We start from the raw sequence: 21730 nt of genomic DNA on the forward strand, positions 1-21730 counted from the left end.
GGTCGCTAGACCACAGATGGTGTGTCACTTGCTCACAGATTCCTCTAACAAACGCCTCTTTATCTGCCCTCAGAGCCTTTGCAGCCTTCCTTCTCAGTTCCTGGTACAGACCAGAGTTGCCATTGAGCTGTGCACTGTGACTCCTCTCGATGATATCCAGGGTGCCCTGCGAGATAAAACATCTCCTTCTGGGAACATCGGTAACACCAACACAACCCTCAGCAAGCTTCAGGGTCTTGTCACGGAAGGTCTCCCACATTACATTAGGATTGGCAGTCGTACCAAATCTGCAAGTTCCTCACACAAACTGCGTGCAGACTCATTAGAAACAGCCTGGTCTTGGAGTCTGGCCAAAGTTATTGCCTAACTTTGGATAAGGAAATGAAAGAGAATTTAGAAATCTACAGCCTTATTAAAATGAAGATTCGCAGGCCTGGCTTCAAATGCTGGCTCAGGTGATCGCTGTTGTAGAGTTTACAAATTTTTGAAAAATGTGTTTTGATTTTCTCACTCAGTAGTCCTTGTTTCCTTTCAGATGTTCAGGTGAGATGGATGTTCAATTCTAAAACAGCCTCATATGAGCGTGTGTGAGTGTGATGGAGTGATTGTAAACGGGCACAGAATGAGTGAGTGTGGTCTTGTGTTGTGACAGATTGCCACATGTGAATACCATATGGGATGGATTGGTGTTCTGACCCAGATGGATGATGGTTTCTTGCCAGGGAGTGATATGGTACTGGAAGTACAGAGATAGACTCCTATCACAACCAGAATGACTGTCGGTTCCTTAACTGGGGTGGGGGCATAATTAACATTTGAGGATGAAACAGTGTATTGGGATAGGTGCTGGTTCCTTACCACGATGGGATGCCTGTACGGAAGAACATAAGGTTCTGCAGACCGGAATTTTGAGTTCCCCCAGTACACATGAAGGCAGCACCCCACTGCAGAAACAACCTTTCGAATACCCACAGAGCAGGTACGAATTGTAGTCCAGGTTTTGTTCCTGCCTAGCACTTGGTGCAGCCAGGTAAGGCTGCAATGACCCTATAATACGTGAGTACTGAAAATGAACAAATAAATAAAATAGTTTTATCAGTTAATCTTTCAGAAAATAATTCCTGAAACATGCAACCCTACTTTGCCATTAACAGTGGTGTCAACACATAATGAAGGATCAAAGCCTATAAATCACAATCCACAAGGAATATTACATCACCTGAAGACTGGCTCTCACAGGACCTAATTGGGCTAAGAGGTTGGTCTTCCTGGGAAGCTTAACTGAGGGATTAATTTGGTTTAAAAATCTGACTTCATGCCTCAAGCCCAGGGGTTGGATAATTCTTGACTAGTATGGAAAATCATGATCAGATTGTTTGCCTTCTCAGGAGTTAAAATATATCTTATTTAAAAAAAGAATGTGTATACAAAAAATATACAACATTTGGGCTGTGTCTCTGATGTGCATGCAAGTGTCATGATTTAGGTAGTTTAAAAATTTTTATGCAGTTGTTTTTTTATCTCCCTTTTTAATTTTGAAGTGACATTATGTTGTTTTGCACAGATTCATATTCTGGCATTTATTGATAATCTGGATTTTGTGTTCAGTTTTCAGCAATTATTTTGTATAATTTTCCTCATCCTATTGCTTCTACCAGAGTGCCGCCATTTTGTGTTTCAGATGCGATGATGGTTGCAACGGATCGCAATCCCGGAGATTGCACAATTAACGTTATCACAGTGCCACTATAAAGATCAGCATATTAGATATGTCAACATCCGAGTTTTGTATGCTAATTGTATGCTTATTGCTATTATTAAATGTGAACAGTTAAAGTAATTATTTGTTTTGCAATAAACAAACTGATCATTTACAAGTGAGATTTATACTAAAAGGAAGATTTTTTTTTACAGGTTGAGTATCCCTAATCTAAAATGCTCCAAAATCTGAGTGCTGACATGACGACACCTATTATGTGTTTAATTTTTTTTTACTGCTGAGCAAATGAGAGCAACATATGTGCAGATGCTGCTACTCCATGAAGCTTCAATCTTCATGAAGCTACAACACAAAATTGATGACTTCGGGGTGCTTGTTCCCCATGAAGCGCCATGGAGCTAGGTCACACATCAAGGACTAGTGTTGAAGACCCCATGAAGCAGCAAGTGCCACAAAGCACCATCACATAATCGATTTGCGGGGAGGAAGGGTCCCCCTTGATGGACCACTGTATGGACAATTTCAATATGCGTGAAATAATATTTCAATATGAGTGAAATAATAATAGGATGTCACATGGGGAAAAGTCCACACCAGGGGTCTCATTTATAAAACTTTGGCTGGTGATAAAATATGGCAAAAAACAATAAAACTCGTACACCAAAAAAAAATCTAAATTATAAAATTTGTGGTACACACATTTCAAGGCAATTTATCTTTATAAATCACAATCATCTTGTAAATGTATATATGTGAACTTGCCTCAAAACTCATACGGACATCCAAGATGATTTTTGCATTAATGGAATGCCTCTGCTTACAGTTAATAAAAGCAGCTTCATTCTTGCTAAGTGCACTTATTGCAATATGAGTGCAGTAAATTCCTCCGATTACGTTAGGAAAACGAGAAGCGGCTACAAATTGCCTTTTTATGTTGGCAAAAATATGTTTTGTTTTAAATATATGCACCCACACAATAAGAAAACTAGATGTGGCGCCTCCCAGTTGGTTAATGGCTTACCGCACAGCAGGCGTAATGGAATGAAAGTTGGCTGAGATATTTATGACCAATTGATGAATAACAAAACAAGTCCTTCAGAACAAATACAGTAATCCCTCGCTATATCGCGCTTCGACTTTCGCGGCTTAACTCTATTGCGGATTTTAAATGTAAGCACATCTAAATATATATCATGGATTTTTCGCTGGTTCGCCGCTTTCTGCGGACAATGGGCCTTTTAATTTAGGTTACATGCTTCCTCAGTTTGATTGCCCAGTTGATTTCATACAAGGGACGCTATTGGCGGATGGCTTAGAAGCTACCCAATCAGAGCATGTATTACGTATTAACTAAAACTCCTCAATGATATAAGATATGCTTCCCACGCGGTGCTTGTTTGCTTCTCTCTATCTTTCTCACTCTCTCTGCCTGATGAGGGGGTGTGAGCAGAGGGGCTGTTTGCACAGAGGACACGGACGCTCCTCTACAAAATGCCGCTTTATCGCGGTGCTTCAGTATACTTAAAAGCACGTATTGATTTTTTGATTGTTTGCTTTTCTTAGCGAGCGCTCTCTCTGACATTCTCTGCTCCTGATGGCTCTTTTGAAGATAAGATATGTTTGCATTCTTTTAATTGTGAGAAAGAACTGTCATCTCTGTCTTGCCATGGAGCACAGTTTAAATGTTTGGCTAAAGGGTGTTATTTCATGTCTAGAGGGCTCTAATAATGTTAACAGGGTGGGAGAGTTTATAAGGGCTTAAAATATATAAAAATAACCATACAAACATATGGTTTCTACTTCACGGATTTTCACCTATCGCGGGGGGGTCTGGAACACAACCCCCGCGATCGAGGAGGGATTACTGTATGCAGCATTGACCTACAATAGAGTCTGTATATCATATTTATCACTTTTGAGGCTTAATATGCTTGTCAATCATAATCACGTGCATCCCCAAGTTATCTCATTATGTATATGCAAACATTCCAAAATCGGAAATACTTCTGGCCCCTGGCATATTGGATTAGGGGTACTCAACCTGCATTCTGAGCCCACTGCGCCCAAGATGGCAACAGTGAAACTATTTATTGATTGCTTTTCTTCTGAGCATTTAAATATTTCAGTGCATATCCTATCCAAGTAAATTAGATCCAATCCATTGAGCAGAAAGTTCCTTGCCAGAACGAAAGGCTCCAATGTGGATTAATGGGCATCACGACCAAGAGAGAGGAAGATTCCTTACCCAGACAGGAAGCTCCAGGTGAATGGATTTTTAACTAGCCACAGTACCTTTTAAAGACAGGTAAAAGAATAATTTAAAAATGTCTGCTATCTCTTGCCTTACATGCCCCTTCACCGCTTTTCCTTCATATTCATGTGTGTCTCAACATCTCTTAATCAGCTTTCCTTCTTTCAAGCAGATTCCTGTAAAGCCTGCTTCTCAGACTCTTTAATTATTTTTGAGGTGCCCTTCTTGTCTAATTTTTCCATATTTGAAGGCAAATCTCTCAACATGCACCTTTAGTCCTTCTTCTGTGTTTCGCACATCCTGGTTCGTTACATCACCAAAACCAAACTGACCAATCACACTAAAGCCAAACTGACCAATCAGATTGCTCATAAGGGCCGGATACCCAAACCTTAGTGTTTAATTATATAGTAGATGACATTCTGATTATACTAATTCACACTAAACATTGCTATCTTATCACAATAGAAAAAATATTTTGAATTAAACACCATAATTAAAGTTAAAGCACTGAAGGGATACATTGTGACCAATTACCTTGTGTTTTTGTATATTTAAATGAATTTCCATTTAGCCATTTGTAGTCAAATGAAATGAGCTCAGCATTCTTCATGCCAAGAAACAGCAACTGGAGGACACACATCTACATTAGATATTTACAGAATATCTGGAGAGAGAGAGATTAGATAACATCTAAACTGGCTACTGCATCTTTGTTATTTAGGTCTATTACTGCCTGGCTTCTTTCTCTTGTTTGTTAAATAATAATATAAGTATATATTTTAATAGTGCTGACAAGTTGCATCAGTCTAGGTATGACATCGCAATGAGTTACCAACAGTATGAGCTGGCATTCCATCATGCAAAGGAGAAGCTTCAGTGCCAGCTGCAGGAGAGCCTACAAAAATGACAAGCCTGCCAAAGTTGCATTAATGCCCACTAGTGTGGCAACTGTGAGCCAAACTTCTAAGTTCAGCAAGCTACCAAAAACAGTGATAAGAAGAGCAAGAACCCACTGGACTGGTGTTTCTGCGACACTAAAATATGTGCTTTGAAAAAGGGATTTCCCTATACATAAACCTCTTTAGAAACATTGATCAGTGGAATTATTTACAGTGTTAGCACAAACACATTAAACTAAATATTGAGGGCCACTCAATGAGTCAGAGGAGGGGATTACATCCTCAGGCTTGTGATTTAAAATTTGATTGTTTACCTACTACACAACATGACAGATTCATCACTTGGAAGTAATTGAATCAACAAAAAAACACCACCAAACTCTGCACCAGATCTCTAGTTTATGAATCAATAGATGATTTAAAGAATTGAATCCATTATCATGGTTCTGCTTTTATTACCCTAATATAAGTGTCTGAGATTTTAATCAAGTTGTCTTTAGAGAAACAGACTGACTACAGGTCCTGTGAAGATATTTCATTGATTCTATACTGTATTTATTTATGGATTAGCTGGTGTGATCAGCAGGGGTCACCACTGAGCCTCGAAACCTTGATACACCACTACACGGCAATGTCCTGGGTTTAAACAGATATTTTTATTGTACAGTACCGTCCACAGACCTCCAAATAATTTTCCACAACAATATAATACCAGATGTTATCTTGTTTCCTTCTACACCTCCCATGTAGTCTCATTCACTCTCCTGACTCTGACCCCTCATGCAGTAAACTCAACTTTTTATTAGGACCCAGTACCCGGTGGTACAACTCTGCACACAGGAAGCACCTCTGGGTCAGTTGGAAGCCCTTCAAAGAGGGTATAACGATCCACTGCAGTTTCCTCTGGTGGCAAAAGAGGTCCCTGACAGGGATGTTCCATGGGACTGCAATTCTTAGCCTGCCCTTGAGGTGTACATATGGAAATACCAGCAGTGGAATACTGCACAGTGTGCATGGGTAAAGACATACAACTTGAGAGCAGCCATCTTATGTCCTTCCAAGCAGACCTCCCATCCTGGCAAGGAACTGTCACCAACCCTGGTAGGGATGCAGGATCATCTTTGTCCTTCCATTACAGCTTCCCACCCTGGCAAAGAGCCTGTCTCCATCCTGTTCGGGGCGCCAGTCCATTCATCATTACACTAACAATAGTTATTCTTCTTAACAGCTTGTTACAATCTTATTTTTTATTTTATACTTTAACTGAAATGCCCAGCTGATATATAGACTAATTATTTATTATACGATATAGTAGCATTGAAAAATAATGAGTAAAACATCTCCTGCTTAATAAAAAGTAATTAAAATTAGAAAACATGAGAGGGAAGTCTGGGCATCTCTGTTCAAGCTGCTACCCTCGTGACCCGATCTCGGATAAGCAGAAGAGGATGGATGGATGGATGGATGGATGGATAGAAAACATATTTACATAGAAGTGTGTCTTTATACATGATCCTATAATATCCTAAAAGCCATGTAACTTTTGTAACTTTACATTAATTCACATTGCATGTCCCATGTAAAACAATATAGTGTAGTAAATATGTAATCAATCTATTACATACAGTGTATATATGGGGACAGGAATACAATGTTACATGATCAGATATAATATAATATAATATTCCAGATAATCTAGAATCTATTGAATCATTACAGAGGGATACATTTGTGGCAGATGCAATTTAATGTCAGTAAATATAAAGTATTACACATAGGAATTAAAAATGTTGTTTGAATACACGATAGAAGGTTTGAAAATGAAAAATACACCTTATGGTGTAGGAGTTATAGTGGACTTTGAACTATCAACTTCAAAACAGTATTCAGAAACCATTAAGAAGGCTAACAGAATGTTTGGTTATATAGTGCCCTGATGTTTAGGGTACAAGTCCAAGGAGGTTCTGCTCAAACTTTATAATGCACTGGTGAGGGCTCATCTGGAGAACTGGGTGCAGTTTTACTCTCCAGGCTACAAAAAAGGACATAGCAGTGCTGGAAAAAGTCCAGAGAAGAGCAACTAGGCTGATTCCAGGGCTACAGGGGATGAATTATGAGGAAAGATTAAAAAAGCAAACCTAGTTCATTTTAAGCAAAAGCAGATTAAGAAGAGACATGGTGGAAGTGTTTAAGACTATGAAGGGAGTACAGTGGATCAAGACCAGTAATTTTTAAATTAGTTCATTAAGAATATGGGGCACTTGTTAATGGTAAGTTTCTCAAAAACATTAGGAAGTTTTTCTTCACACAGAGAACCAGAGACAAATATAATAAGCCAATAAGCTGTGTGGTAGACAGTAGGACTTTATGGACTTTCAAAACTGAACTTGATGTTTTTTTAGATTTAAGTGGAAAAGACTGGCGAGCTTTGTTGGGCTGAATGGCCTGTTCTTGTCTAGATTGTTTAAATATAATATAATATAATATATAAACGTTTACGCGTGTAAGCGTGTGTGTCTGTCTGTCTGGCCCGGAAGTGAGAGGTGGAGTCGGGGTAAGTACTCCACCTCTGAGGAAACAGGAACTCGCATAGCCACACATCAGCAAAACGGTATCCCTTTTACTTTTCCTCCCGCCGCTAATACACAAGCGATGTGAGCACGATGGCAAAATGAAACCTGGGTGAGAGACTCCCAGAGTAATTCCTTTAAATTACCTGACATCTCTACATTTCAATTTTTTTTCTCATGATTTCAATAGTTTTTAGGGCTTTTTACAGCATGGGCTTACACAGTTAATATAATATAATATAATATAATATAATATAATATAATATAATATAATATAATATAATATAATATAATGTGTTAGACTTTATTCTGGAAATAGCAAATGCAAAGCAAATCCAGACGCACATTCACACCTGAGCAATAAGTGCATTTGGATTGTGGGAGCAAATTCATATGAACAAATGGAAGGCCCCTCAGACCACAGAATTGTAACAACCTCCAACAGTGGAAAATGCCAATACTGCAAGCATGCCATTTAATAATTTAACATGTTTATATATTGATTTGTAGGTAACTCTTAACTAGTGTACCTATTTTATATGTTATATTTTATTAGTGGTGCCATAATGATAACTCTGTTAAAAAGTATAACTGATATTTATTATATGACTGGATGACAGCTAAGCTAAGATGGAGTACCAATCTCTCGCAGGGTACTTTTACTCAAACATTTATACTGTATATCCTAATACAGAATCAGAAAAGACCTGACAAAAAGCTTGATGTTTAAATCTGTGGAATATGACCAAAATAGCATTACCTAAATGGACACAGGGAGAATGCCCAAATTCTTAGACCCTGACCAAGAAGGATTTCAAAACCTGTGTTCCCATGGAACTATGAGGGAGCTCCATGCTGCCTTCTTTTTTATCTGTTTTTCCATAATAAACAGTATCCAAAGTAGACCTGTGGTAAAAGTGCTGCCTTTAATTTTCGCAGTTGTAAAGTTAACAGGCATTTCCCATTGTAAAAATATAATAAGCACAGAGAATCTTTGATTGCTAATAACTGTGGCTTGCACAAAAATTCTCTCCTGCAAAAAAATCATTGGACTTTATAGATTTAGCTGTGCTGAACCCATTTCTGAAATTTTTATACCGCAAGACATGTCCGTGAGATATTGGATTCACTGAAAAACGAGACAAAAAAAAAGAATGATTTAAAATAAAATAAATTACTGTGTTTTTGTTTTACGTCATGGGTACTTTTTATGCTGCACAAACTAGTGTGTTTCTTCATGCTGGTCCCAAGCCTGGATAAATGGGGAGGGTTACATCAGGAAGGGCATCCGGTGTAAAATTTAGCCAGATCATAATGCGGACAACAATACAGATTTCCATGGTTGTGTCTCCAGATTGTGTCAAGGCCCAGGACAGAGCCAAGAATCTAATGGTGGAAGTTGAAAAAGGAAGACTGTAAGGTTGAGTTCAGGGAGGGGGTAAGACAGTCATTGAGTGGCATTGAAGAGATACCAGACAGCTGGGCAATTACAGCAAAATTAGTAATGGTAACAGCTAGAAGGGTGCTTTGTGTTATATTTGGATTGAGGAAAGGGGGATAAGGTAACCTGGCGGTGTATAAGGATGTACTGCAGAGTAAGCAGAGGAAAAGTTTTTTGAAGAAGAAGTGGGATAGTCAAAGAGTTGCAGAAAGTAGACTGGAAGACAAGGAGATAAGGCATAAGATGAAGAAAGAGGTGGCAAAGGCTAAAAGGAAGGCGTATGATGAGTTCTATGAGAGGTTGGACACTGAGGAGGGAGAAAAGTACCTGTACCGATTGCCTAGACAGAGGGACCGAGCTGGGAAAGATGATAAAGGATAAAGATGGAAACATACTCACAAGCAAGGAGGGTGTGTTGATCAGATGGAAAGAGTACTTTTAGAGGCTAATGAATGAAGAGAATTAGGGAAAGAGAGGGTTGGATGATGTGGAGATAGTGAATCAGGAAGTGCAACAGATTAGCAAGGAGGAAATAAGGACGGCTATGAAGAAGATGAAGAATGGTGAGGCTGTTGGTCCAGATGACATACCTGTGGGAGCATGGAGGTGTGTAGCAGAGTTGGCAGTAGAGTTTTTAACCAGATTGTTTAATGCAGTTTTGGACAGTGAGAGGAGTGAGGAGTGGAGAAGAAGTGTACTGGTACATTTTTAAGGATAAAGGGGCTGTGCAGAGCTGTAGTAACTAAAGGTGGAAAAAACTGATAAGCCATAGCATGAAGTTCTGGGAAAGAGCAGTGGAAGCTAGGTTAAGATGGGAGGTGATGATTAGTGAGTAGCAGTATGGTTTCATGTCAGGAAAGAGCACCACAGATCCAATGTTTGTTCTGAGGGTGTTGATGGAGAAGTATAGAGAAGGCCAGAAGGAGTTGGATTGTGTCTTTGTGGACCTGGAGAAAGTATATGATAGGGTGTCTAGAGAGGAGTTGGGATATTGTATGAGGAAGTCGGGAGTGGCAGAGAAGTATGTAAGAGTTGTACAGGATATGTGTGAGGGGAGTGTGACTGTGGTGAGGTCTGTGGCAGGAGTGACAGATGCATTCAAATTGGAGGTGGAATTACATCAGGGATCGGCTCTGAGCCCTTTCTTATTTGCAATAGTGATGGACAGGCTGATGAGATTAGTTTGCTCATGACATTGTGATCTGTAGCGATAGTAGGGAGCAGGTCAAGGAGACCCTGGGGAGATGGAAATATGCTCTAGGGAGGAGAGGAATGAAGGTCAATTGAAACAAGACAGAATGCATGTGTGTAAATGAGAGGGAGGTCAGTGGAATGATGAGGATGAAGGGAGTAGAGTTGGCAAAGGTGGATTACTTTTAATACTGTACCTGGGATCAACAGTACAGAATAGCAGTGAGTGTGGAAGAGAGATAAAGAGAGAGAGAGAGAGTGCAGGCAGGGTGGAATGGGTGGAGAAGAATGTCAGGAGTGATAAGTGACAGATGGGTATCAGCAAAAATGAAAGGGAAGGCCTACAAGACGGTAATGAGACCAGCTTTGTTAATTGGGTTGGAGACGGTGGCACTGACTAAAAAATAGGAGGCAGAGCTGGAGGTGGCAGTGTTAAAGATGTTAAGACTTACATTGGGTGTGACGAGGATGGATAGGATTAGAAATGAGTACATTAGAGCGTCAGTTCCGGTTGGATGATTTGGAGACAATGTCAGAGAGGTGAGATTGCATTGGTTTGGACATGTGCAGAGGACAGGTGATGGGTATATTGGGAGAAGGATGTTAAGGATAGAGCAGCCGGGCAAGGGGAAAAGAGGAAGGCCTAAGAGAAGGTTTATGGATGTGGTGAGAAAGGACATGCAGGTTGTGGGTGTAACAGGGCGAGATGTAGAAGGCAGGAAGACATGGAAAAAAATGATCCACTTTGGCGACCCCTAAAGGAGAAACTGAAAGAAGGAGAAGAATATTATTTGACATGATTTGGTATGAAAAACAGCATCTTTCCTCATTCTTAATGTTAGCTGAGGAAGAAACAGCCCATACTCAAGTAATTGATATACTTTTTTTGCTCCGAATCAGTATTTTCTCATTTCAAATTCCATAACTAGGAATTTAAAGATGCCATTTTATTGTCCAGAAGAGAGAAAGTGGTTGTTTAAATGGTATTTACAGGAATATACAAGGTCAGGTTGATCCATCCATTGTCTTGACCATTAACATTTAAGCAAGCGGTAAAAAATTACACAGCCTTCCTTTATTAAAAAGCGTGTGCCACAATTTCCTTGGGAAAGAAAGTTGGAAAGATATGAGGAACTAGTTGAGGAGCTTCTAATTTCCTACCTAGCCCTGGGGTGCAACACGTCTTTTAAAGTCCATTTCCTACACTCTTCTTTATATTTTTTACCAAGAACATGGGAGTAGTCATGGGGCGAGGTCCTACCTGGACATCACTGAAATGGGGTGACGTTATAATGGAAAGTGAAGTAAGCAATGTTAGCAGACCACTGCTGGTCATTCCACTGTGAAATGCTTTTTGAGGATTATAAAAGGAAAAAATTACCAGCTGAGTACTTTTTTTAATAATTAAATATACAAGTTGTTTTTGTAATTTATAATTTTTCAAGTATTAATAATTATTTGTCAAAAATATATTATTTTTCTCTAAAACAGTGTGTTTTTTTATTTTATGTGTTAGAAAAATTCTGTTACAAGATTCACCACCCTCAAATCTATAAAGGACACCTCACATTTTTGATGGTGGCAAAAAAAAAGTTTTTTTTTCCACAGACTTGTGTAACAGTGAGCTGAAATAAAATTAAAAAATAAATATCAGCATGAAAGCTGGAATAATATTAATATAAATAACTGTGAAATTAAACTACTAAATGCAAAACATTATTAAAAGTAAACTATTTATTTATAATCTATATAAATTTAATGAATTTTCAATAATGATAAATAGGGCTACACTTGAGTAAAAGAAAGGTAAGGTAGGATTCAAATAATCTGTAAATACCTCAAGGACTATTTACAAAACTACCTTCACTTTGGAATGCTCAGATGTGGCATCAGAGGGACGTAATACATCTCCTTTATTAATGCTTAGCAAAACCAAATAATCCCTCGTAATTGACTAGTTATTTTATTAGCACATAGTTTTCTGTTAATATAACACTTTGCAGAAAGTGATATGATAAATAACTACATTTATTATCATGGTAAAGAAGAATAAAGCCCTTGACAAGTTCATTTTACATAGCAGTAAGTGACTAACAGATGAGGTGTTCCCTATTCCACTGTTTCCAAGAAAGCACCGTCAGCGCTAGAAATGAAAAATATGAAAGTTATGTTGCAAGAAGTTAACTGATAGCTCATGGGTTTTTTACAAGAGAGTCTGCAAAGTATGAGTTGGACAGCATCAAGGAAGATAAGCAATTTGAGATAAAGAATGAGGCAGCAAATCAGTTAAGGTAGTAATCAATTACAATTTAATGACCTTATATCTCTTTAATAATTAAATTATTTTTTGACTATTAATATTAAGAAAGACAGTTAATGGCGTATGGATACAATCACATTGACTTGAAAACAAGATCGGCACTGTGCAACAGGACAAACTTAGCAAAAAGGCTTTTCTGTTTGCTAACAGTTAAATCAGAGTGCTTAGTTCATCTAAGCCAATTTTAATTACTCTGAACAATTGCATTGGGATAAAATGCAATTTTCACTGCATCAGTCCAAAAAAATCCAAATATGAAAAATTGACTGCAGGCAGTGTTAAGGCTTTCCTATTTTCAACAGGAAAATGCGTGACCACAGAAATAATTTATGCTTTCCTGCTTTAAAATCTGTAATGCTGGGCACATCTGCATGCTAGATGTGCATGCCATTTTACTATACATCTAATTACTACCCTGGCACAGGTAGCAAAACAAATTTGACTGAATTCAGTTAGTCGGTGCCCTACATTTCTGAACATACAGTCTTGCAGTCATATCTACTTTGTGCAGCTGATGTACTGTTCTCAAAATAACAAAGGTAAAGTTCAGGAGTTGGGAGAGATTTTTTTTTCTTTTTGATACCATAAATGTTTAGGTATGCACACAAATACACACACATACACATATTTTGGTGTCCAGGTTACATACAGTGGAAATAAAGCAAAGCAAACCCAAAATTTAGTGAAACGACAAAAATCTCCAAAAAAACATAAAAGAATAAAAATCAATCTCTTGCAGTCATCATGACTGCCTTTATTTAAAAGGCTACACAGAATTATAGTATTAGTGATTCTCCTTACACAGAAAGAGAAAATTGTTGGTTAGTAGAGATCTGTACGCAACAAAGACGCAAAAATTGGTCTCCATTTCTGAGTAATTGTGTGCTATGACATCCCACTAATACTACCAATCTAAATGTAGATAAAATAAGGATAAAATCTGGTCAGCAACATGTCTTAAATATATTTAATTAATCATAAATCTATGCTTCATCATTGTTTTTGCAAAACACATTGCTGAAATAAGTAGAAAAAATATCTTTCACTGCTCTGATCTGGTGCTGATTTTGGTTAGAAGATTTCAAACAGATCGAATGGCAGTAATTGATGAGTTTATTCTTTTTTTTTTCCAGGTAAATTCAAGGCCTCTTAGCAACCAGCTTTTTCATTCTTTTTATCGTTTAGTCTGTTAAAAGAAGTAACAAACATGCTCCGCCAATTATGGTACAGTCTGTTAAGCGTTTCCAACTTAGAGTTGTAAATTGTGTCATATTAATTACATTTACAAATTCAATTTTACATGAAAAAAGTGGAAAAAAAAAGTTCAACAGAGTTTAGTCGTCAGATGGTCAGACTGTTTTAAAATTTCTGTGTTGTACATATCTAAAGCGTGATTGACCCGAATGATTTCACTGTTATTCAGTTTGAGACGATGCTTCAGCATACAAGAAAAGAGGTCAAGCTGGGGCTTTCCAGGGGCCACCGGAGGAGCAAGTCGATTGATTCGGTCCCTTATATCCAACAAAAGGAGCATCACTGAGGAGGAAGAGTAGAACTGCGTCCCCTGAGTGTATGACTGATTGACCTGCTGCACGGCACTGCGTAGCAGGTCGGCATTGAAGCGTAAGCTATATCCATAAACTTGCACATCTGAGATCTTAATATATATTTGACGTTTGGCTGGGTCTGAAAGGTCTACAGGCCCTTGGCCTGTGTCATTGCGTAACATTGAAGGTAACTTGGCTCGGCTCCTTAAATAAATGTGGACAGTCTCGAAAAAGGTCTTCCACCTGTTTCCAAGCAGTAATGTCCAGTTATAACACTGAGTATTCTGTATTCTCTCCTTCTTCCAACGTGGGTAACCATGCTCTCCAAAGGGCATATTCCATCCTTCAGAGTGGCTACCACTAAAAGGATTAATGTAAACAAAAAACATAGGATCAATGCTACTATTCTTCATCTGGCAGATCTTCATGGATAGTCCGATTATCATATGAAGGTAGTCCATCCGGTTCTTGTTGCTTTTGAGAGTAAGTGACATTCTTTTCCTCCACCGTGGGTCAAAGAAAGTATCCAGCCGAATTTCATTACTGATGAAAGTTGTATGAACATAAAGCCGGGAATCCATTTTCTCCAAGAGGTACTTGAGCTCTAGGTCTTGGAAATCCAAGTCTGTCTCAAAGCTGATGAACTGCTCACTGCGCTCAGAGTCAACATTCTGTGGTTCACAGCGCCCCCGATACAACTTGTAGCCCTTGTTGCAAGAACCACAGAGGGAGATGTTAGCCAGGCTGCACATAGCACAACTGTTGTTACCACCAATGTTACAAGGAATGGGTCTTTGGCACAGACTGGCACCAGTGTGGCAGACACAGGTCCTCTGGCTTTCAAGAAAAGTTCCCCAAAACCCATTTTCATTGCAGTATAAAAGAGATTGGACTCGATTAAGCCACTGCAATATGGATCTGAAAAATAAAAGAAAAATTCATATTAATACTCAAATACTGTCAATGAAATATACTATCTATACATCAATCATTTTATCTATCTATCTATCTATTAATAATGGTGACAGGTGTAGTAGCATTGCTAGGTGTTTTGTCATCCAGCTCAGTAATCATAAGCACGATTGAGACCCCAACAGGCTCCTGGATGACTTAATGAATAAAACTCCCTACCAGAAAGTAGTACTTTAAACAATGCAGAATGTGGACATTTGGCCATGCTTGCAGCACAGTATTTCCCACTATTAATGGAGTGCTGGGACTCAGCCTGCAGCTATGCAATCATTTTATTGAGCTTTCCCCCTTAGTGAGTTCCCGAAAATGTATAGACAGTCATTTTGGTGTCACCCAGTGTGGTGCACACCCCCTTTAGGGATGCCGCTAGACTAGAGAGCCCCATCTAGTAAAAGTCTGAGAAGACAAGGGGCCACCGGTGATGCTCTGGAACTGGTTATTCTGAGTATAGCAAGGTAAGAGACAGCTTGTGGAACTAGCAGAATACATGGCAACCAGGAAATGTATGGGGGAGATCATGAATGCTGCTGTATACAATGAGTTGCCAGTTTATTAGGTGCACCTCCCACCTTCACATATATTGTATAGTTCAAAATGTCAAATGTCATATGATAGCTGTAGGTGGTATAAATCAGGCAGACCAGCATTTCCAGCATCAACTAGTGTTCAGCTTTGTGAACCGAATGCAGTGTGGGGTTTTAAAGTGTAGCATTAGTGACATGGCACATCATGCCTTCTGGGAGTAATGATCTAAGAAACAGCGTAGCACAGCTTGACAATGCAGCCATTATTCTATTCAATTTGGATTATTTTTGTATAGCGCTCTTCAGTTAGTGCAGGCACAAAGCACTGTGACAAGTCCACATGTAGATACAAATATTTTACAAATTACTAATTACATAATGAATTTAGATAAAATGGCAAATTTGTTTAAACAGACAGGAAAACAAATCAGTTTGAAACTAATTAAAATAAATGGATCCCATCACTAACTGCCCACTAAAATTGTTGAACTATGGCCAGTGGGCAGAGGATGAGAGGAAAACAAAAACTCCATTAAGATTCATCCCTGGAGAAAATAAATGCCTCGGAGGTGCATGGTCAGTTATAAAAGACAAATTACATTACATGTCAAGGCTTACAAAAGAAAAAAAACAAAAATGGCAAAATAGCTATAACAAAATTCTGTTTACTTGCAGTTAGACAATAAAATCAAAACACCTTTACACCAATACTCTCTGATGTTTAAAGCCTCCAAAAAAACAATTTGGGCAATGGATAAAAATTAGCAAGCTGGTCCAATTCATAAGAAACAGAGAATTATGTTAAGACCTTTGAAGCTCTGACTCAGGAGTTGCAACCACCCAGTTTCATTGCTGAAGTTCCATAAGATTTTATACAGTAAAAAGGTATTAATAAAACATTTATTGATTTGAAAAAAATGTATTTTTCCAATTTAGATCTATGTTAAGGGTGAAACTTATTTTGACAATACTTGGGGCAACACTTGAACTACCGTAAAATAGAGCATCTGTCCACCAGAGGGCATTCATACACACAAATAACCACACTAACTCAAACTGAGAGAGCAGAAAGTCACCAATAATGTTGATCGGCAAAATTTTTCCGGTGACCTTGTTAGCATGCAGGTTTCTTATTTTTTGTTTCCAAGCACCCCATGATGCTTTGCGAGGCCAGCGTAATATCATTGAGCTTTAACAGCCAATGTTGGATCAGATAGCCCCTCCTAAATATGCAACGCTGATCTTAGCAGTGATCTAAACATTAGTGGAAAGCTTGCAAATACATTTAAACACAAAATGCTCACACAGAAGGAAAATGGAAATGTGTCAGTATATTTATGTATTAAAGGTAATGTCTTTTTTACGGACTTGTATGCAACCTTTGGACCCATGGACCTTAAAATGTTTAATAATATTTACAGCTGTTGCCACAGGAATATCAAACTGCTTGGAGTTGGTCTTCTAGCCTTTGCCTTTAACTTGCTTATCTATAATTTTCTTTCGGATCTCCTCAGACAACTGCATTCTCTTGTCCACGTTCCATGTGGGACACATGATGATACCAAACAGCTGAGTGACTACTTTTCTCCATTTAAATAGGCTAAATGACTGATTACACGATTGGAGAATTTTGTGATATGAATTACAGAAAACAACTAGTTTGAAAAAGTCTCTGAAATCCAATTATTTATCTTTTCTACGAGTACCAATAAATGTGCCCATGCCATTTTAGAATATCTTTGTAGAATAAGCAGTACTTTTCACACTTGCTTTGCTTTACTCAATGACATATCAAAGACATGCAGGTACTCATAGGAAAATTGCTTTTCATTTAATCACTTTTCACATATCACACTTTTTCAATGAGCTGTACCAAAAAAATGTGTTCACAGATTGTGATAAGATGAATGCTTTATAAAATCTAAAAATAAAATATATTCTCTACTATACAGAATATTATTGCTGCAATTAAAATAACATAATGAGAATTACCGTTTTCTCTTGTCATATTCAGTTTATATGAGTCTCTTCTGAAACTAACTATGTTCAGTTTGCATACAAGATTTGAAGGCCCGCTGTGTCTCACAACATTTGAATACTGAGTGATTAATTGTAATTTGTTTTGGTGCTTATTACTGCAACTTTGCACTGTGCCAGTCCAAATGTTTAGTTCATTAAGGAGCCAGACAGACCTTTGATATTAAAAAGGGAAATTATTTCAGCAGTATCAAGTGAAAAGAGAAAGGTTATCTAAATGATATTTGCCTGAAACAAAATCTTTTTGAGTCAGAGTTAATCCAGTATCCACATACATTTAAATAATGCTGCTCTTTGCACTAAATATGACATTAAATTAACTTATACAAATCATGGTGTATTAACTGATTTACTTCAGTAATTTACTTTACTATTAACTGATATATATGTGTGTGTGTGTGTGTAGTCGCATACAAGGGCCTGTCTGTATATTTTTATTGTGTTCAAGCCAGGGTTATTTCCCTAGCTTGTGTCTTTATTCCCTTTTGTTGTTTTCATTGTTTTTGAAATATTTTTCATGTTTTTTTTCATATATTTACTGTAAATATTGTGATGCTTACTAATTATTTAATACCAGTAACGGCGCACTGCACAATAACGTGCAGTGAATACACTTGACCTAAGTATTCCTAGTTTCCATCCTCTTTCTCTGTACGTTTAGCATTCGTTTGCTTAGAGGTTGATGCGTTTGCTGTTTCCTAAACAGCTCTTCTTTTCTCTACTCTAGCGGCCTGCTTCTTCTCTTCTTTCTTCAGCATCTTTTTGTGTTAAAACTGATTAAGTCAGTGTTTGTGTTGCAATTACTTAGTACGTTTTCTTTAATTTTTCACTTAAGCTGGAACTTAAGTCTGCCTCAAGAATGATTTAAGATATGAAGAGGGGGTGCCGCATGGCCGACCTGCTGGCTGCTGCCGAGAGTTGATTCTACAATAAAATAAAATATAAATATAAAGGGGAATAACTTTTGAGGTCAATCATCACCTCGAAAGTGGATAGTAGAAGTCTTGCAGTATATGTGTACCAAATTTCCGGTCAATTGGTCAAATTTTTTGTGAGCTACAGGTGATTTAAAATCCTGGACAGACAAATGAACAGCCATGGTAGCCTATTATATATAAAGATCTATGTACTGTGTCAGTCTTCTGTCTTTAATGGTCTTACTTTCTTGTGTTTTGTGGGTGGAACCCCCTAAATGGGAGGGCCGCCATGACATCATTATAGAAGGACCACCCTTAGCCATCCTCAGCCTTGGTATGTAAGGCTGGGCAGTCGGCCTTTCTGTATGTCATTGTCTGTTGTTAGAGTTCTACAGTGGGTATTGTTTTCGTTTGATATTTTGTGAATTTTCAGATTTTGGATTGGAACATAGGATTGCATATTTAGGCCAAAACCATCTTTGTCCTTTTTCCCGTTTTCTGTTTTTGTGCTACTTTGGTAAGTTTTTGTCAATAAACTATCCATTTGCAAAGGTCCTTGTTTGAAAATGTCTTATCAAACCGGAGGTTTCACGGTTCCTCTTCCTGGAAAGGCATTTTAATACAGTATATACTGAAAGACATTTTAATATAGAGCATTTACTCACATATAAGTTGGGTCTTGAAACCCGAAAAATTGATCATAAAATCAGATCTTGACTTATAAACCCGTTCAAAAATACGACACTTACATTTTTTTCTTACATCTTCTTGCTTCCTCCAATCTCGAACCAGTTTTTCAGACACATCAAATTTTATTGCAGCACAACACAGTTACCAATTTCTTTCGCTACTTCAACGACTTTTAATTTTTAAACCAAGTTCATATTTTCTTCTGATTGAATGCTCCATCGTAGATAAGGAATGCCCTTACAATAAAGGTGTATGAGGGTGTGAGATACAAAAAACAAATCAGTGCAAAAGTCGCTTTGAAATAGTTTGGGTATTACTGTACGGTCTCTTAGGCACAATACATACGGAAACATGGCAGTGTGCTCTGTGATTACTCTCTCAGGTGGGCATTAGCATATCATAATCTCTTGGACCAATAGCATGAGTTTTCCGTATTCGACTTATACAACCGACATTATAAAAAACACAAAATTACTATGGTGAAATCAAGCCCCGACTTATATGCGGGAGAACTGAAATATGAGTATATATAGTATGTTTTTCAATTTCGAAAGCCAGTTTCTCCATTTTAGCAAGCTTCACACCCCTTTTGCCATTTAGTACATGGGGTTTGGTGCTGTGAGCTTACACTTGCATACCTGATATTTGGATTATGGGACAAAAATAATTTGAGGTGGTTTTATAGATGATATTTGATATTTTCTGCTGTTGTGGAAGCCAAATTAAAATTCAAGTCTATTTTTGGAAATTTGTTAACTATGTTTACCATAAACACATGCTATTAAATGTTTTCTGTTACAATACAAAACACATGAGGTAAGTAACAGTTCAAAAGTGTATAATTTCTGGGTAATTGATAAATCCAAAATGGCCCTCCGTGGGTGACTGTCAAAGTGGGTCCTGCCATTGACTCCTTGCATTAAGAGCTACTAAGATGTGTTCTAATTTCTTGGACTGAATTGGATTAAGCAGTTTGAGAATGTTATGATAAATTATAGTAATTATACTTGTACACATATAATATTTTTCATTATTTGAATCTACACTACATGGCAAGATAGCTGTACATAAAGTGATAATTAAAATCTTCTTTCATTATACTTTTATCTTTAAAATTAGTTTTGAAGGGTTTAAATACACACCCTCAAGAACTAAATAGTTTTTAAAATTGTTAATTGTTTCTTTTTTAACGTTAACTAATTGCCTATTGCATATTTGCTGAGATTCTTTCTCAGTAGGGTGTTGTCCAGTGCAGACACAGAAAAAGTGGTTATGCAATAATTATACCCCTAAGGTACGTCTGATCGCTGGAAACAGAAGGGGTTGAATTTGACTTCAATGCATTCCCACACAGGAATGATTCATCACTTAAAGAGAATAAGAGCAGGCTTCAAGTCCCACAGTCACCTGCTCCCTGAAATTGTCTCTTATTTAAAACAGCCTTTGTCTTCCTCTCCTTGTTCAGAATGTCTGCCATGTATTGTAAGTTTTTTTTTTAATTATCAGTCATAATACAATAGTTTTTTTAGAATCCAAATTTGAAAATCGTATGGCTGGTGTCTCAGAATAGAAAGGCATAAAGAGTTCCCGCTGTCCAATTATGACTTTTATTTTTATAGGTAATCTTTATGCCATCCTTTAATTTAGTAAATTTAGTAACTGATAATTTTACAAATGTACCTTAGTTTTTCCCCTTTTTCTTTTTACTAACTTTAGATAGATAGATAGATAGATAGATAGATAGATAGATAGATAGATAGATAGATAGATAGATAGATAGATAGATAGATAGATAGATAGATGAGTTTCATGCTCAGATATACCTTCAGTGCTAATTTTGAATTTGCAGCTCATTAAAAGATGGAAAATGCATAGAGAAACACTGTCCATCATAAACATGAAAGAATATACACTGCTAATACCAATCAAAATAACAATACATAGAGCTTTCAGTAAAGACAAGACAGGCTATTGGCTGCTGTCACAGGGAGTTCCAGTAAAGTCTCCAGCTCAAGACCTTAAACTGTATTAAGCAGGTTTGATATGGCTGGAATGATGGATGGCATTCACAGTGTTTTCAGTTAGATTACCATTGGCCTGGGAAGATGAGTGATGTGAATACTGGAAACTCTGGCAGTGTGCTTTGATTTTATTTGTAGAAAAAAGTGTTTTATTTTTCAGTATGGTTTGATCCCCGAAGAATCTTAAAGAATGACAGATAGCTTACCATTTTTTCTCTTACAGTATAACAGAAGAATCACAGAGTGAACCTCAAAATGACTTTAGACCAGGGGTCTAAGTCCGCAGGTTTTCATTCTAACCCTTTTCTTAATTAGTGACCTGTTTTTGCTCCTAATTAAATTCTTTTGAATTAATTTTATTTGACTTGCTCTTGAAGACTCAGCCCCCTTGTTTCTTTATTTCCTTAATTAGCAGCCAAACAACAACGAGATACAAAATGAGTCAAAACATGACCAACATTGTCAATCATACAATACCTGAAAATAAAGAAAGGCGAAGGTCTCAGGAGTTTTGATCTGCTCAGGTCCTCAAAACATTTTATTAGTGCTCTTAGAAAAGAGAAAATCAACAATTTCGGAAATTTGTGCTATTGCACAATGAGACGGGCTTAATTAACAACAAGACAT

General features: G+C 37.5%; 1 protein-coding gene across 2 annotated transcripts in view; it reads right to left on the minus strand.

Moving 5' to 3' along the window:
• Positions 1-12361: 12361 nt before the first annotated feature.
• brinp1 (bone morphogenetic protein/retinoic acid inducible neural-specific 1) overlaps positions 12362-21730 on the minus strand; it is a 621084-nt gene continuing 611715 nt past the window's right edge. For both annotated transcript variants that reach the window (XM_039762747.1, XM_039762748.1), the window contains one exon: positions 12362-14860. In XM_039762747.1, the coding sequence (XP_039618681.1) occupies positions 13720-14860 (1141 nt within the window). In that variant the 3' untranslated portion in view covers positions 12362-13719. The remainder of the gene's footprint in view (positions 14861-21730) is intronic.

This window comes from Polypterus senegalus, chromosome 9 (assembly GCF_016835505.1).
Source record: "Polypterus senegalus isolate Bchr_013 chromosome 9, ASM1683550v1, whole genome shotgun sequence".
Taxonomy (NCBI): domain Eukaryota; kingdom Metazoa; phylum Chordata; class Cladistia; order Polypteriformes; family Polypteridae; genus Polypterus; species Polypterus senegalus.